General features: G+C 38.4%; 1 protein-coding gene across 9 annotated transcripts in view; it reads right to left on the bottom strand.

Annotated features, from left to right (window-relative positions):
* SPICE1 (spindle and centriole associated protein 1) overlaps positions 1-16,791 on the bottom strand; it is a 60,861-nt gene extending 44,070 nt beyond the window's left edge. For 3 of the 9 annotated variants that reach the window (XM_077771846.1, XM_077771853.1, XM_077771852.1), the window contains exons 1-5: positions 16,521-16,791; positions 11,287-11,389; positions 8,138-8,236; positions 5,628-5,675; positions 1,037-1,180 (exon numbers count right to left, since the gene is read on the bottom strand). In XM_077771846.1, the coding sequence (XP_077627972.1) occupies positions 1,037-1,180; positions 5,628-5,675; positions 8,138-8,236 (291 nt within the window). In that variant the 5' untranslated portion in view covers positions 11,287-11,389; positions 16,521-16,791. Of the gene's footprint in view, positions 1-369; positions 386-1,036; positions 1,181-5,627; positions 5,676-8,137; positions 8,237-11,286; positions 11,390-13,526; positions 13,620-16,520 lie in introns of those variants that run through there. The other 6 variants (XM_077771848.1, XM_077771847.1, XM_077771849.1 and 3 more) reach the window with 6 other exon arrangements.
* Positions 16,792-18,517: the final 1,726 nt, after the last annotated feature.

The following is an 18,517-nucleotide window of genomic DNA, read 5'->3' as shown; positions in this document are numbered from 1 at the left end:
TGACACCAGAGCCTGAGGAACGAACCTGGAGGGGAGGCAGAGACACCTCACTCACCCTCTCTCACCACTCTTCCTCTGATCCCTACTTCTACCACATCCATTCCTTGTATAAGCAATTCAGGACCTGAGCAGAAGCCACGAGAAATGGGACACCAAAGCCCAGAGCCACCTCAAAGGGGCTGCCTTTTTTCCTGGTCACTAAGAATTACCACATAAATTTGAAATCTGCATGACTGGTCCAAGATCACCAAAAGATGCTTATCTATAAAGAACTATATTCCCTCAATCCACTGTTCTTTTTACAAGTTCATGTAAACATTGATTTGGGAGCTAGAATTCTTCCTGATGATATATAAGATCAAGACTTACATTTCACTAAGAAGCCTAATGGAGTCCTCAAAAGACAGAGTGATTTAAAGCTGCAGTGAAAGGTTACCCAGACAGCCAAGGGCCATAAGCTTCAAAAATGAACAAGAAGGAACACTACAAAGTATTATTTCTTTTACAATGATTACAATGATATCATCCCAAATAAAAGGTTTTTTACTGCGGTTTCCTCTTATTTTCCATATTGCTTATTCCTACACATCTGATTACTCATCCAAATACCCTACATTTGTCAAAAGATTAAGCCAGAGACAAGTGGCTTACTAAGTAACTTGGATAAGCATACATTTTTTTTTTTGCAAAGCAATCAATCAATCTAACATTACTTGTGCGAACTGAGAAAAATAATTATATATGACACTAATTATTTGCCAAGGACTGTACCAATCACTTTATTAATACAAATCACTGAAATCTTGAAACAACACAATCAGGCAGGTCACACGAACAATAACTTGCAGTGCAGGAATTCAAACCTCCAAACTAGCCTAATCGTCACTGCTGCTTTTTTCAAAGCCCTTGCGTAGATCACTGTAGAAGGACACAATCACTTCCTAGAACCTCTCCAAGTGAATTAAATTTGGCGGGAAAGAGAACCTCATTTATCACTTTTTTCTCTAACACTAAAGATAATGCAGCTTAGCATTACCTCCTTCATGATAGACAATTTCCTTCTCTCAAGAGGAGAAATTTCTGGCTTCTGCTTCTTCCATTTTCTCTTCAAAGCTTTTTCTTGCAGTTCCCAGTGTACTAATGCTCTATTCTTTGATTTGTGTATTTCATGACGACGTATCTGTAGAGAAGAAAAAAATATAATGTTTCAGGAACAAAGATGCCTATTCAGATGGTGGGACCACCTAATCGAACTCATCTTTTAAAAATATTTTTCTAGTATAACACGCATATATTTATTCATGTTCACACCAAAATTTTCATAGTCTTCTACATTTTCTTTTTTTTTTTTTACAAATAGTTTATTGTCAAATTAGTTTCCACATAACACTCAGTGCTCATCCCCACAAGTGTCCTCCTCCATGCCCGTCCCCTCCCTCCCCCCCACATCCATCAGTCCTCAGTTTTTGTCAGCATTCAAGAGTCTCTCATGGTTTGCCTCTCTCCCTTACCCCCACCATTTCCGCCCTTCTTCTCCCCCTTGTTCCTCCGTCAAGTTCCTCCTAATCCTCCTATATGTGCAAACATATGATATATAGTCTTCTACATTTTCAAAAGTGATTAAAAAATAGAAATCTCTATAACTAATAGACCTAGCAAAAACACAAAATGAAAAAAAATCAATCTCTGCTTCCTTTGTACAAGACTATTCAATAAACTGCTATTTTTCAAACTGCAGGCTAGGACTCGTTTAATGGGTGGTAAAATCAATTTGTGGGTCAAACCAACATTTCTGAAATAGAATATAGAATAGAAAATATTGGGGCGCCTGGGTGGCTTAGCTGGTTAAGCGTCCGACTCTCGCTTAGGTCATGATCTCACGGTTCGTGGGTTCGAGCCCCGCATCGGGCTCTGTGCTGACTGCCAGCTCAGAGCCTGGAGCCTGTTTCAGTCTGTGACTCCCTCTCTCTCTGACCCTCCCCCTGCTTACGCTGTCTCTCTCTCTGTCTCCTAGAAATAAATAAAACATTTAAAAAAAAAAAAAAGAAAATATTAACAGTATATCACATATAATAAAATTAAAAACTGTGTTTTCTTACACTTTTCAATTATATATGTGTGTACCTGTACAATTTCATATATACACACACCTATACACACACTGACTAAGCATAAAGTAAAAGGCACAAAGCCTACCAAGTCATCTTTGGCAAAGGCACACCCATTTCATAAAACTCACATCACTACCAAAAACTAACAATGCACTATTTTTCAGAGCCCTGCAAAGGTTGCATGTGGAAGTGGGTCACTGGAGATGCAGAATTCCAAGAAAGCAGAAGTAGAGATTTGAACAACTTAAGAGTCAGAGAAGAGGAGTTCGCGGAGTAAGGAACAGAAGATATTGGCTTCACAAGCACTCTAGTATTCAGAACTATGAAGAAAACATGACCCATATGGCACCTGATAAAATGTACTGCAACAACCAAATACTGTGTAAAGATTCTGAAGACAAAAAACAAATGAAGATGACATTTGAGACAACTGGGGAAATATTAATATGGACTGGGAATTAGGCAATACCAAAAATTATTGTTCCTTTTGTTAGGTATGAGAACAGCATTGTGGTTATATAAAAAACTGTCTGCATTTGTTAAAGTACAAACTGAATATGTTGGCACAAATGACACGTTGTTTAGGGTTTGCTTTAAAATGCTACAGTGAAGGAAGAAAAGGGTATGAAAAATGAAGCAAATATGGCAAAATTTTAATCACTATTATGTCTGGGTGAACACTGTATGGGTGATCTTAATACTTTTGTCTCCACTTTCACATAAATTTGAAAGTTTTCATAACAAAAAAATTTAAGTCAGTAGGGGATCATTATTATCCTCAGCAAATATTTAATGAGTATCTACTAGAATTAAGATTCCTAGGTCCACAAAGACATTTAAGAGGGAGCCCCTATCCCTCAAAAGCATTAACAATCTGCCCAGGGGGACTGGACACATACAGCTGACCCTTGAATGACAAGGGTTTGAACTACGTGGATCTACTTATACATGGACTTTTNATCATGACCTAAGCGAAAGTCGGACGCTTAACCGACTAAGCCACCCAGGCGCCCCGAGCCTTATGATTTTCTTAATAACATTTTTCTCTAGCTTCTTTTAATTGTAAGAATGCAGTATATAATACATATTACATACAATATACAAGTTAATCAGCTGTTTATGTTATCAGTAAGGCTTCCTGTCAATAGTAGTTAGGTTTTGGGGAAGTCAAAACTGATACATGGATTTTTGACTGTGCAGGGGGTTGGTACCCTTAGCCCCTACACTGTTCAAGGGCCAAATGTACATGTAAAGATAAATGATATGGATTAGATGGCACATACTCAATGCCTCATATAGTATGTACAACCACAGTTCAGAGGAGATAACAATGGTTGGGGCAGCTTCAAAAAACTTCACACTTAGAACAAAGATATAATAATCAAGACAATGTGGTGAGGCATAAAGATAGACATACAGTTCGGTGTAATAAAACGGAGAGTCCAAACCAAGCCCTTATGTTTACAGACAATTGATTTTCAACAAGGGTGTCAAGATAATTCAATGCAGAAAGGACAGTCTTTTTAACAAATGGTACATAGGACAACTGGGTATCCATTTAGGAAAGAATGAAGTTGGACCCCTATCTCACACTATATACAAAAATTAATTCAAAATGGATCAACAACCTAAACATAAGAACTAAAATTGTAAAACTCTTCAAAGGAAACATAGAAGCAAATTTTTATGGATCTTGGGTCAGATAATCGTTTCTTAGATATGACACTAACAGCACAGGTGACAAAAGAAAAGATGGATAAATGAGTTCATCAAAAGCTAAAACTTAGGGGCACCTGGGTGGCTCAGTCAGTTAAGCATCCGACTTCAGGTCATGTCATGATCTCACAGTTTGTCAATCTGAGCCCCACGTTGGGCTCTGTGCTGACAGCTCAGTGCCTGGAGCCTGCTTCGGATTCTGTGTCTCCCTCTCCCTCTGCCCCTCCCCTGCTCATGCTCTGTCTCTCTTTGTCTCAAAATAAATAAACATTAAAAAAATAATAAATTTTTTTTAAATCTTTTAATTAATTATTTAATTACTTTTCTACTTCAAAAATACGCATCAAGAAAATGAAAAGAAAACCAATAGAATGGGAGAAAATATTTGCAAATCATATATCTTATAAGGAACTTGGATCCAGAATGTGTAAAGAATTCTTACAACTCAAAAATAAAAACAAAAGTAATCCAATTTTTAACTAGCTAAGGAATCTGAATAGACATTTCCCCAAAGAAGATAATACAAACAGCCAATATGCACACAAAAGGATGCTTAACATCATGAGTCATTAAGGCAAATCTAAACCACAATGAGATTCTACTTTATACCCACCAGGAAAACTAAAACCAAAAATATGATAATAACAAGTGTTGGCAAAGGATATGGAAACATTGGAACCCTCATGCATGATAAGAATGTAAATAGTGCAGCCATTGTGAAAAACTGTTAGCTCTTCAGAAAGCTAACTATACAGGTACCATATGACACAGCAATTCTACTCCCAGGTATACATGAGTACTGAGAACATATGTTCACACGAAACTTGTACATGAATGTTCACAGCAGCATTATTCATAACAGTCAAAAAGTAAAAATAACCCAAATGTCCAAAAGTGGACAAACAGATAAATAAAATATGGTATATTCATACAATGTAATAATATTCAGGAATATAAAGAATGAAGAACTGATACATGCTACAACATGGATGAGCTTTTAAAATGTTATGCTAGACACAAAAGGAAACACACTGTATTCCATTTATATGAAATGTCCAGAATAGGCAAATCCATAGAGACATAAAGTAGGTTAGGTATTGACAGGGACTGGAAGAAGGGGGGGGGGGGCATAGAGAGTGACCGTTAATGGGTACACAGCTTCTTTTAGGGAGTGATGAAAATGTCCTAAAATTAGAAAATGATGATAGTTCTATAACTCTATGAATACACTGAAAACCAATGGATTGTATACTTTAAAATGGTGGATTTTATGGTATGTGAATTGTAATAAAGGAGCTTTTTTAAAAATCTACAGTAGAAACCTTTTTAAAAGTAAGACTTGAACTAGGATAAGAAACCAAAGTAAGATTTGGACATGCAGACAAAAAAGTAGACAAACAGTTCAAAGTAAAGAAAACAGCATCAATTGAGACTCAAATGTGGAAATATAGATGGCATATTCAAGGAATAAATCAGTATACTGACTAGACCAGTATGTTTGTATAGAGAAGTAATAATAAATAAAGCTAGAGATATCTATGATGTGTCTCTCTGGGCAATACTGACCAGAGAGATTTGAACTATAAACCAAACTTATCTAATAAAATTTTAATATACGCTAAGTGACATTGCTATGTAAATTCAGGAAGTACAGATTTTTTTTTTTCAATTTATATAGACATAAGATTAAATAAAACTAAAGAACTTCCAGGAAATGCCTCCGGTTTCTATTCTGAGGGTCAGAGACTAACTACTAAATAAAACATTGAATTAAATCTTAACTTTTGATATTAAACTTACCAGATCCTCAGGAGTTGCCCGATGAACTGTTAGATCATTCACAGTATTCTGAGAAAAAAAAAAGAGGACCTTCCTTTAAAAAAAAGATTTCTTGCAAAATATTAGTATACATTCGAGTTTTTAAAAAATAGGATTTCAATGTTTATTCACTTTCTTTGGGTAATTTTCTTGTAGGAAAAATTTTCTTTAGAATAGGTGAAAAAACATTTAAAATCAGTTATAGTTTATTTTTGATAAATTCATTTTCCTTTTTTAAAAAAACCTTCTTTTCTTATTTTTTAACTTTTTTTTTTTTTTAAAGTAATTCCTATGCTCAATGTGGAGCTCAAATGCACAACCCTGAGATCAACAGTTGAATGTTCTACTGACTGTGCCAGTCAGGTGCTCCTCAAAAATCTCCTTTTCTTAGTATAAACCTTCTGTGCCTTTTTTCCTCCTATATGCCAGAAGGGCCTCAATTAAAAGATTATGTACTTAACTAAGCAAGCTAACCTCCAAGGAACCTTTCTTTGAAGAGTTCAGGGATTTGTCTGATCATCTCATTTTAGCAAGATAAAACTGGTATTTTAAACTGAAATAAGGGCACCTGGGTGTCTCAGTTGGTGGAGCTTCTTTCTGACTCCTGGTTTCGGCTCAGGTCATGCCCCCAAGGTCACGGGATCAAGCCCTGCATAGCCCCACATCAGGCTCCATGCTGAGCAAAAACTCTGCTTAAGATTCTCTCTTTCTCTCTTTGCCCTCTCTCCTGCTCATACTCTCTCTCTCAAAATAAACAGAAATAAAATTATATTTTTACATAATATATAAAACAAATGTGTTTATTTAAATTAAAATAAACTGTTAGTTTTATTATTCAAACTTCTTGCCATATTTTTTCTCTTTCTCCAGAAAGTTATGTTACACCTATGACGTTTTATTCTTCATTTATGTGTGGTTAGGTATGAGTACATACGGGATTTTAATGGCTGAAAACAGATTCAAACTCCTGGGACTAAAATGAACTTCTGTCTACCCACCAGTATCAAGTTAAATATTAATATGGATTATTGCTAGTTGTCTTGTTAAAAAATAACAGGCTATTTTTAGATGTCTTACAGAAAATAAGCAGTATTTATCAAGCAGGCATACATTCCACTAGGGTAGTATAAAATTCAAAATGAGTAAATTTAACTAAAATTGTAGTTTTCAAACTGCATTCAGAATGGGAAACTTCTCAACATTCCTGAAAGATTAACTGTGATCACGACAGACAGGTTAAATCTGTATCCATGCAAACATCTTAAGCATAGAATATGTCACATATAATAACGGATAAAGTTTGAGGGGACTGTATAATTTCACAAAATGTGAAAATAGTCACTATGTAAAAAGGTACTAAACCTATATGGCAGGTCTACCACATTGGCACAACTCCAGGAACTCCCATTATTATCGGGGTGCACGTAAACAGTACCCTCTTGGAACTGAGCAATGCATAGCCTACACAACTTTAAGTAGCTGCCCTACCATTTTGTCCTTTCCAAAATGACTTCAGCCATTTTGTTATACGGATGTGGCAAGGCAGGAAATAAAACAAATTAGAGCTATACTTTTAACAGAAATAGAGAGAAATGGGTCTGGTGAAATGGCTTATATTAGAAGATGAATATATTCAAAGACTTGACTTTTTGACCATAGTTTATATTTAACTCAAGGGTTCTATATACTAAAATTGCTATTCCCTTCATATTAATTTAGAAAAGTACAAGATAGGGGTGCCTGTGCAGCTCAGTCAGTTGAGTGTCTGATTCCTGGTTTTGGCTCGGATCACGATCTCAAGGTTCATGGGTTCAAGCCCAAGAGTCAGGCTCTGTGCTGACAGCGAAGAGCCTACTTATGGTTCTCTCTCTCCCTCTCTCTCTCTCTGCCCCTCCCCCGTTCATGCTGCATGCTCACTCGCTCTCAAAATGAAAATAAACTTAAAAAAAAAAAAAGAATTTAGGGGTGCCTGGGTGGCTCAGTTGGTTAAGTGTCTGACTTCAGTTCAGGTCAAGATGTCACAGTCTGTGAGTTTGAGCCCCGTGTTAGGCTCTGTGCTAACAGCTCAGAGCCTGTTTCGGATTCTATGTCTCCCTCTCCCTTTGCCCTTGTCCTGCTCACACTCTGTCTCTCTCTCTCAAAAATTAACAAACATTTAAAAAAAATTTTTTTAAGTACCAAAAAAATTCAGACTTCAACAACAAAGGTTAGCTACAGTTGCCTTAAAGCAGTGAGATTTCCAAGCGCGGGAGGGGAGACTTTTAAAAACATACTCCCCACCCTCTTAAGATTCTCTCTTGAAAGGAGGGAGAGGTTAGGACCCTAACATGTGTATTCTCTAAAAATCCCTCAAAGGATACTGCTTTTAAACACGCCCAGAAACCCATTCAACCCCATTACATTTAAAGCACTGTCTTGCGTGACTAGGACCATGTCATCATATCTATTCCTCCGGAGCAATCTTACAGGTTTATGATCCCGCTTAGACTTACATCCCATTCTTGCTTCACTGGCGTTTTCTTCTTCTTTACTTTCAGCGCTTTCCTTCCTCCTCCCCGGGGACCGTAACGGTTCACTCTGACAAGTGACATCTAGAAGTAATAATCATACCACATTTTTAAAATGTAAGAAAAAGTGGTAATTACGTATCACCAGATGGGGACAACTACATCTAAGAAAATAAACTTTAAAGTGTCAGAAGAAAAATTTAAGCATTATAAAAGAACAGTCTACCAAAAATACTTGGTTCTTTTACTTCATAATTAGAAAGCTGTATTGATAACTACAATAAAACAGGTTTCAAGTTAACAACTTATGTATATTTGCTTAACAAAGAATTCCAGGAATACAAATTATGACCTAAAGCACAGAGCTATGACAGTAGTCACAAGCTTTGTCATCAGTTAAACTTCACAATTAATAGAGAAAATGTCAGTCATCATGCTAACAATCTACAGGAAAAAGGAAAAAGGCAGAGAGTTGGAGTTCTTTGTTAAGCATTCTCGCATTCAAAACCACTACCAGATGCATATGTGTTTACCTAAAATAAAGGTGGCTAAAGTTTAGAGAATAAATGAGTTAAATCATTTCTAGTATATTTCCACATAATACTAAGTGGGGTGATTATTGATACTAAACTAGCATTTGGAAATTGCCAACATTTGCTTAGCACTCTTAAAATAGCAATGCTAAGGACACTGGACTAAGCATACAAAATTCGAAAAAGACTCATAGTCTCTGTATCCTAGGACTTTACAATATGTATATGCAACTTTTAACAAGTGACTTTTAACAAGCAACACGTCTACATGATTCCTATTCCAGAACTTCATTATACAGCTAACTCATTACAGAACTTTGCAGCTGACACCCTTACTCCAAATTATCCTAAAACAAGACTGTAGTATTTTCCTTATGTACATTTTAAAAAATTATTTAGTTGACTGTAATAAAAACACCTAAATGCAAATATTTTCATAGGCTTCTCCCTAGTCCTCTTTGCATTCTGTCTTATCAATCATATTCACTCTTCAAACATTCAGGTTTTACAATCCACCAAAAGAGAGAAGCCTGGCTTTTACAAGTTAGGGAATAACCTTTAGGATGTATCATAGTGATAGTGCTGATGAATGAGGTGGACGGTGAAGATGGTGATAACGACGGCATTAGCTAACATGTATTGTATGCGTGCTTTCTACAAGGTACTGTTCCAAGTACGCTCTTCCAACACAGTATTTCCTCTAATCCTAACAATAGTTCCATTAAGTACTTAATATTTATCACTCATTTTACAGCTAAGGGACAAATAGTTAACCAACTGTGAAGGTCACACAGTCAGTGGCCAAACCATAAATACCATTTTAAAAATATGGAATAGAACTAAAAGTCCAGAACAAAACTTTACATTTAATAATCAGTGTATTTTCAACAGAGGTGCTGAGAAATAATTCAATAGGGAAAGAACAGTCTTTTCAATAAATGGTGCTGGAACAAGTGGCTATCCATGCAAAAAAGAATGAATTAAGATCTCTACCTCACAACATAAATACAAATTAACTTAAAATAAATCACCAACTTCAATGTAAGAGCTAAAAGTGCAAAACTCCCAATAGAAAACATGAGCATAAATCTTCATGAACCTGGGGTTAAGCAATAGTTTCTTAGATATAACATTAAATAAAAAACACTAAAGAAACTAAAGAAAATATAAAGTGGATTCCATCAAAATTTAAAACTTTTGTGCTACTAAAGACACCATCAAGAAACTGAAATGATGGGGTGCCTGGGTGGCTGTCAGTTGAGCATCTGACTTTGGCTCCAGTCACGATCTTGTGGTTTGTGGATTTAAGCCCACATCAGGCTTTGCACTGACAGTATGGAGCCTGCTTCAGAGTCTCTCTCTCCCTCTCTGCCCCTCTCCTGCTCATGCTCTCTCTCTCTCAAAAAAATAAACATTAAAAGAAAAAGAAAGAAAGAAAATGAAATGACAACCAACAGAATGGAAGAAAATATTTGCAAATCATATCTGATAAAAAACTTGGATCCAAAATATATTTTTTAAAAACCTTACAACTCAACAATAAAAACACAAATACTCCAATTTTTAAATAACTAAGGGAAACATTTTCCCAAGAAGATATTACAGATGGCCAGTAAGCAGATGAGAAAATGATCATCATTAGGCATTAGGGAAATGCAAATCACAACCACAATGACATACCACCTGACACCCACTAGAGTGGTTATAATCAAAAAGATGGAAATAACAAGTAATGGCAAGAATGTAGAGAACTTGGAAAACTCATATATTGTTACTGGGAATGTAAAATGGCATGACTACTTCGGAAAAGTTTAGTAGTTTCTGAAAAAGTTAAACACAGTTACCACAATTCTAGTCCCAGGTATATCCCCAAGAATTGAAAACTTATGTCAGTTAAAAAAATATATATAAATGTTCATAACAAAATTATAATCTTAGTAGACAGAAAGTGGAAATATCCCCAATGTCTACAGCTGGTGAATGGATAAGTAAAATATGACATATCCCATACACTGGAAGATTACTCAGCAATGTAAGGAATGAAGTACTGATATATGCTACATGAATGAACCTTGAGAACATTATGCTAAGAGAAAGAAGTCAGACACCAAAGGCCATACACTGTATGATTCTATTTACATACTACATCCAGAATAGGCCAATCCCTGGAGATATAAAATAGACAATTCATTGGCAGGGTCTGGACGGAAGAAGGAATGGAGAAGGTGATGAAAATGTTCTGGAATGACTCAGTGGTAATGGATGCACAACTCTGCAAACACATTTAAAAGCTCTGAACTTACACTTTTAAGGGCTAAATTTTATGGTATGGCAGTTATATCTTAATAAAGCTATTATAAAAAAAGACATGAAAAATTTTAAGTTATTCAAAAATGCTTTCTTTTTTTAATATTTATTATTTATTTTTGAGAGAGAAACAGAGACAGTGTAAACAGGGAAGTTGGCGGGGGGGGGGGAGAAAGAGAGAGAGAGAGAGAGAGAGAGAGAGAGAGAGAGAGAATCTGAAGCAGGCTCCAGGCTCTGAGCTTTCAGCACAGAACCCAATGCAGAGCTAGAACTCACAAACCACGAGATCCTGACCTGATCCGAAGTCAGATGCTTAACCGACTGAGCCACCCAGGCACCCCTCAAAAAAGGTTTCTAATGTACTTTCTCCTTAATCATTTTAGATCTTCAATTTATTCTGCAGAAATAAAGGAGAATCATAAAATGTCAGTTTGATGAATTATACATCAATTAAAAATATATTAATAAAAATGTTCAATGATACAAGAAAATCAATAAAATTAGTTGTAAAAAGTGCAACACAGAACTGCATGTATAGTATATTCTTAATGATGTTAATATACATACCTTATTTTTTTACTTTTTTTAACTTAAAACCATTTTATTTAAAAACAAGACTGATCATATACTTTCTATTCTGAAATGCTGTATTGCTTCATTAAGTTTTTCCAACATTTAAAAAAGCTATGTCATGTGTGTCACAACTTACTGAATCAGTTATTTAGTTGTAAGATTTTTTTTCATTTATTTAAATTCAAGTTAGTTAACATACAGTGTAGTACTGGTTTCAGGAGCAGAACCCATTGATTCATAACATACCTACAACACCCAGTGCCTATCCCATCAAGTGCCCTCTTTAATGCCCATCACCCATTTAGCCCATCCCCCCACCTCCCCTCCAGCAACCCTGTTTGTTCTCTGTATTTAAGAAGTCTCTTACAGTTTCCCTCCCTGTCTGTTTTCATCTTGTTTTGCCTTCCCTTCCCCTATGTTCATCTGTTGTGTTTCTTAAATTTCACAGAGGAGTGAAATCATATGGGACTTGTCTTTCTGATTGACTTATTTCGCCTATCGTAATACACTCTAGTTCCATCCACGTTGTTGCAAATGGCAAGATTTCAGTCTTTCTCATCACCAAGTAATATTCCATTGCATATAATATAGTATAATGGGACATATGTATAATATTTTTGATTAATATACCTTATTAATAAGTACTTACTTATGCTAAGCACTTCACATTTAATCCCACAACCCTAAGAGACACATACTTTCTTGAGAGACAATACAGCACAGTGATTAAGAGTACAGTCTGAAACCAGACTGGGTACACATCCCAACTTTGCCAGTAACTGTAAAATGGAACTAATTAAATACATAGGTGCTTAGATCCCCTGTCTAGCACATACAAAGTTCTATGTAGGATTAATGATGATGATGTCAGTGGCAACTATTAACCATTTCCCAAATGACAAAAATGGGGCTTAGAGAGACTACATATATTGTATTGTTCAAAGTCACAAATAATGCACAGCTGGGAGGGGATGTTCAACACCAGGCCCAAATGTAATAACTTCCTAGAAAATGGTACCAACACTGAGTTATCTCTGATTGGTTCTATATTTTCCAAATTCTCTAAAATGATCACAGGTTGCTCTTAAGATAATTCATCTCAATTTATATTATTTAAAATCCTATACTTATTCAGGGGCTGAAATTCTACGAGCCTCAAATGTGAAAAACTGAGCATGAATCTGAAGTATGCAAAAATGTATGAGCACTCAAATGGCCCAGGTACTTGCTTGTTTCATTCATGAGGCTCTCAACATCACAATGTCAGAAATTTAGGAAAAGCAGTATTTTTTAAATCATAGCTATTTGTATACTAATGGTGACTTCCGATGATAAATATAATGTATCCAAACAGAATTTTTCTTAAGCAAAGAGATAAGGAAATGAGTATGAACAAATGATCACATGTGTGAGCACTATTTGTGGAAATGTCAACAGTTACCAATTTTCGCATAAGAAAATGTTATGTCCAAAAAACCCCCATATTCACTGACAAAAACAGTGGTGAAATGAAGGCATATGCTATGGTCTGAATGTGTCCCCCCAAAATTCATGTTAAATCCTAACCCCCAAAAGTGATGGAATTAGGAGGTGGAGCCTTTGGAAAGTGGGGTCTTTGGGAGACAGAGCCCTCATGAATGGGGCTAGTGCTGTCATAAAAGAGGGTCCGGAGAGATCTCTAACCCTTGTCACCATGTGAGGACACCACAAGGCTACGAACCAGGAAGAGGACCCTTACCAGAACATGACCATGCTGGAGCCCTGATACTAGACTTCACAGCCTCCAGAAATATGAGGAAAAAATTCTCATTTATAAGCTACCTAGTCTCTGGTATTTTGTTATGGACGTCTGAATGAACTGAGACAGTATATAACTGTTATCTTTTTTTTCCACTTCAATTAGCCTAGCAAAGCTGGCTGTGATGACCCACAGTGAATCATGCCATTGTATAATCCCTTACCCTTGAGTTTGGGCAGGATCCATGACTTATTTGGGTTTTTTTCCCCCACTGTGAGTTGTTTTATCCAATGAAACAAGACAAATGTGAGATGTCCTTCCTGTGATTACATTATGTTATGTTAAGTGTCTTAGGAGAGTAGAGCAAGAGTCTCTCCTGCTGGTCTTGCAGAAGCCAATTGTCACGGTGACTGTCTGTAAATAGGGCCATATGTGGGGGGGGGGGCGGATGCCTGGATGGCTCAGTTGGTTGAGTATCTGACTCTTGATCGCAGCTCAGGTCTTGACCTCAAGCTCATGAGTTCAAGTCCCACCTTGGGCTCCACACTTGGCATGGAGCCTACTTAAAAAGTGGGGGAGAGGCCAAATGGAAAGGAACTCAGACAACTGTGGGCAAGCCCTAGCAGAAAGTCAGTACAAAGACATCCCCCCTCCCTCCTGCCCCCAGACACACATACACAGGGAAATAAATTCTGCCAGCAACCTAAGTGAGGTGAGCCTCAAGGAAAAATTTCCCCAAGCTGGGTTCCAGATGAGAATGCAGACCACCAACACCTTAATCACAACTTTGTGAGACCCAAAGTAGAGAACCCTGTCCAAACTCCTGCCTCACAGAAACTGTGAGATAATAAATAAGTATTGTTTTAAGTCACTAAGTTTGTGGTAATTTGTTACACATCACAGGAGACTACTATACTGGCCAACTCGAAATTCAGACTGTGTGTGCTAAGATCACAAAGGCAAAACAAAGCTGCTATTCCACCTATGGACTTCCCTCCACCAACAAACTTCAGGAATGAGAGGCATATTTTGGCACTTTTATTTACTAACCCCCAGCTACACATCAAACTTTTTTAACACAGGAACCACCTCTGCACTGAAAAGTGTTCTCTTGAACATCACCATAAGGACGGCCATATTTTTCTTAACCCAGGAACAGACTTTAAGGTCTGACAGAGAAATTTTTGTGCTCCTAAGAGAAATCAGATTTCATACGGGAGCTACAGTTTACAGGCTGAAATGTGAGACCATTGAGGTATTCAGATGGTTTATAGTACTAAGGAGTACAGAATCAGCACAGCCCAGAAAATCTAAAATATCATTAGCTTCCTAACAGATAAAATTATTGGTGTCTTCTCACCTTTTAAGCCCTTTCCAGCTCTACACACACCCACTCCTGGAAGCCCTCCCCTTCCTTGGCTTCCATGGCCCTCTCTCCTGGTTTCTCTCCTGTTCATCTCTGCTTTTCTTTGCAGGCTCTGTTGGCACTTCCCCAGATACCACATAACCAAGAAGCTTTACCCAGTTCTATCCCAATCCTCCTGTCTTTCCACTGGACATCCTCTCTCTTCATGCAATAATTATTTTTGGATGATACTTGCGATAAAATAGTAAACAGGTCTAATATGGTGCCAATTCTCATGGAGCCTGCTTTCTAGATCACCAATAGGCAGTTCACATCTTCCCTCAGTGGTCTCACCCACACCCTTAAGCAAGCTACAAATGCACTGGGCAAACCAGCACACTGTGAAAATGAGCCCCAAATCAACGATCCACACCTTTCCTCAGCACACCTCATTTCCAACTGCTTTCTGCGCACATCTTCCAAATATCTCACATACCGTGTACTCAAAATTCAGCTTATCATTCATGCTCCTCCCTCCCCGCCAACCTCTAGTTCTGGATATATAATTGGCATACTCGGTTAATGTCTGAACTTACAGAATTACCATCCTTCTAGTTGCTCCAGTTTAAAACTTTAGCACCATCTTCTGTTCCTTCTGGTTTCACAGCCAATCATATACCAGAATCTATTCATTCTTTCCCTGAATCTCCCTTGTCCCCTCTTCATTTCTACCACTAGTTTTTGTCCAAGCTCTCATTTCTCCTAATTGAACTTCCTTTCACCCATTTGCTCATTTTATTACCCATTATTTCAACAAATATTTTGAAATAACCTGCCAAGAGCCAGGCAGGAGATACAGCAAGAAAGTACACCAGGCTGCACCCTCACAGAGCTTAGGGTCTGTCAGAAGACCACAATTAAATATGCAATTACAATAAACGAGTAAGAAAGAATGTAAATTCAGTGTCATGGAAATACCTTACTCTACAAAGTAAGAAAAGGCCACTACATTCCTCTAATCGCCTCTAAAATGTTTAAGCTGAGAGCTAATGTATGAATAAAGCTAGAAGGGGTGGGGGGGGGGAGGGAAGAATGCTTCCGGTGGCAGAAAAGGCATTTGCAACGGGGTTTAAGAAGTTCAGTTTGACTAACAGATTTGAGGTGAGAGCCCAAAAAGAGAACAAAACGAAAGGCAGAGGCCAGATCATGGCTTTCTAAGCTACAGTAATTTGAACACTTTTCCTAAAGAACCCATAGAAAGCCACTGAAGGATTTTAGGTAAGATGAATTGTGATGAGATCTGACTAGTGGAAAACTGATGAAAGGGAAACAAGGACCTCTTTCCAAACACTGTCCTTTCATTCAACCCTTTACCCAGATATAAGAATACAGCACAGCTCTCAGCCCTTTACTTTCTGCCCCAAAAGATTTAAATGGCTCCCTCCTGCAAAAAGGAATCCAACTCAGCTAGGCACTCGGACCCTCACAAGGCACTCGCCTTGTGGCCCGCCTGACCTTTCCTTCCAGTCTTTTCTCCTCACATCTCCCACATATACAGCTCTCGTCTTCACAAGTAGTTTCACCCATTCTTTACGCTCCGCGGGGAACACTGTTTAGACTTTCACTCCCTTCTCTCCACGCGGTTAATTCCCGCCCATTCAAGCGGCCCCTCCTGAGAGACGCTTTCCTGGCTATCAGTCGACTTAAATGACACTCCCAGTCCCCAGCTGGGTGGTCTGTCTCCTACTACACTGTAAACTCCTTAAAAGCTACAACAGAGTAGCGCCAGCTCCCAGCTCTGCGCACAAGCGCCCGAAAGCGGTGCGCACACTCAGGGTACGCCTAAGGGGACCGGGCTAGACAGCAACACACCCAGGCAACGCATCCTGACGCGCACACACACTCGCAAAAACACAGAGTGCGCTTTCTGTAGAGAGGATCCTCCCCCCGGACGCCCGCAGCTCCAGGGAACAGAAGGGAGGCGCCACCACCGTTCTCCGCGCCCTGGAGCCCGGTCCCTAAGGCTCGGTGGGGATGCAGGCCTCCGCCGCGTCGTCGCAACCTGCCTTGCCGTTTCCCGACGGCTGCCTCCACCGCCACTAAAACTTCAGGTTCCAGAACCGCCGGGCCCGCCACAGGTTAACGCAGCCCGCCACTTCCGGAATGTTGCCTAGGCGACCCGAGCACCGCCCCCACTCTCTGGCGTATATCCGGTGAGGCCAGTGCGCAGGCGCCTCCCAAAGTCTGGTACGGAGTGTGGCGTGTGGAAGAGTGTTCTGTGCAAGGCTCTGGGCAAAGCTTTGGAGGGTAGGCATATAGCATTGGCCAGTTTCTCGTGAATTCGCTAAAAGAAAGGTGTCGCTCTCCGCACGAAGCTTGACATATAATATTGACTTGCTTTCGCCCTTATTTTTCCGCCCAAAATGTTTATTACCGCATACCAATGTGCCATAGACTATGTTAGGTCCTGCGGCACTTAACAACACACAAGATCCCTGCCTTCAGGAAGCTTACTGCACAGTAGTAAACAGCTATCAACAGACACGAATGTAAAATTAGGACTGTGACAAGTGCTAGAAGATACTAACTAGGTACTAACTTTATAGGAATATCTGTAGGAATTACTCAGGAAAGCTGAAAAGCGGAGGAGTCAGCTACCAGAGAAGAATAAAACATTGCTGCGGAGGGAGCCACATACGCAGAGCCGTCTGGCAAAGGCAAAAAACTGGAAGAACTTCCGTATATCTGAAGATCGCAGAGTAGCGGGAGCTTTGTGTAAGAGAAGCTGGCTTAATACGCTAGCGCCAGGACCGGAAGAGCTGTGTAGGCTACGTTAAGGACTTTACAAAGCACTTTATTTGGAAATGGGGTTACTATGCCCCAGTAAGACAACTTCTTTAGTCCCTGGTTTTCTACTGTTAAGACACATCCATACAGGGATCAGCAAATACATTTTCAACACCTTCTAGATGCAAAGAACTGCCTTTTAACAGTTTCCACTCTGGGGAAATTTGATGTACATATATTGACGGGTCAATCACTCCCTGTGTACATCCTCAACTCCCTGCCCCTCTCTGAAATACTGTAATTCAGGGCAAAACCACAATTCTGGCTATTGCAAAACCCCTCACTAGGTGCCTGCATCTTTGCGGCAGAAACTGGAAGGAGAAAAACACGCAGCATTGTGACTTCAAATAAATGATTACTAATTTTAAGTGTGCCCTTAAAGATGCCTGAAGACCGTATTAAAGTTCCCCAAACTGATTTCTCCCACCTTGCTACATGACAATTTTATACCTTCTGTCATGTCCCCCATATCTTTCTCTATCCTCAGTCTCAGCCAGTGACCTTGCTTCCTACTTCATTGATGACACCGAAGCAATCTGAAGAAAATTTCCATAAGCTCTCATTCCTCTTTCAATCCTTCTATAATATCTTTACCCGCAAATCTGCCTTCCAGAAGCTCAACAAAACCTAAACACAAAAAAGATGAAGAACATTACATCATTGTACATAATTAAATTGCTCAGAACCAGTAATAATAGTTTTTAAAAAATGTTTTAAGTGGCCAGAGAGAAACATAAAGAAACAAAAATAAGGATAACATTTTATTTCTCATTAGAACTTTATAATCAAGAAGACAGTATAGGACATTTAAATGTATTGAAAGAAAAAAGCTGTCAACCTAGAATTCTGTATCTGTCAAAAATATTCTTTTAAATGAGAATGCCTCCACACATAACTGCTTCCATATATAACTGATAGAATTTATCACCAGCATATCCTCACTATGAGAAATGTTAAATACTTCAAGCAGAAGGAAAATAATGCCAGATAGAAATCTGAATCTACACAATGAAGAACACTAG

Source organism: Crocuta crocuta, unplaced genomic scaffold, assembly GCF_008692635.1.
Source record: "Crocuta crocuta isolate KB4526 unplaced genomic scaffold, BGI_CrCroc_1.0 scaffold56, whole genome shotgun sequence".
Taxonomy (NCBI): domain Eukaryota; kingdom Metazoa; phylum Chordata; class Mammalia; order Carnivora; family Hyaenidae; genus Crocuta; species Crocuta crocuta.
The sequence above is the reverse complement of the archived record's forward strand: the minus strand, read 5'-3'. Positions and strand labels throughout refer to the sequence as shown.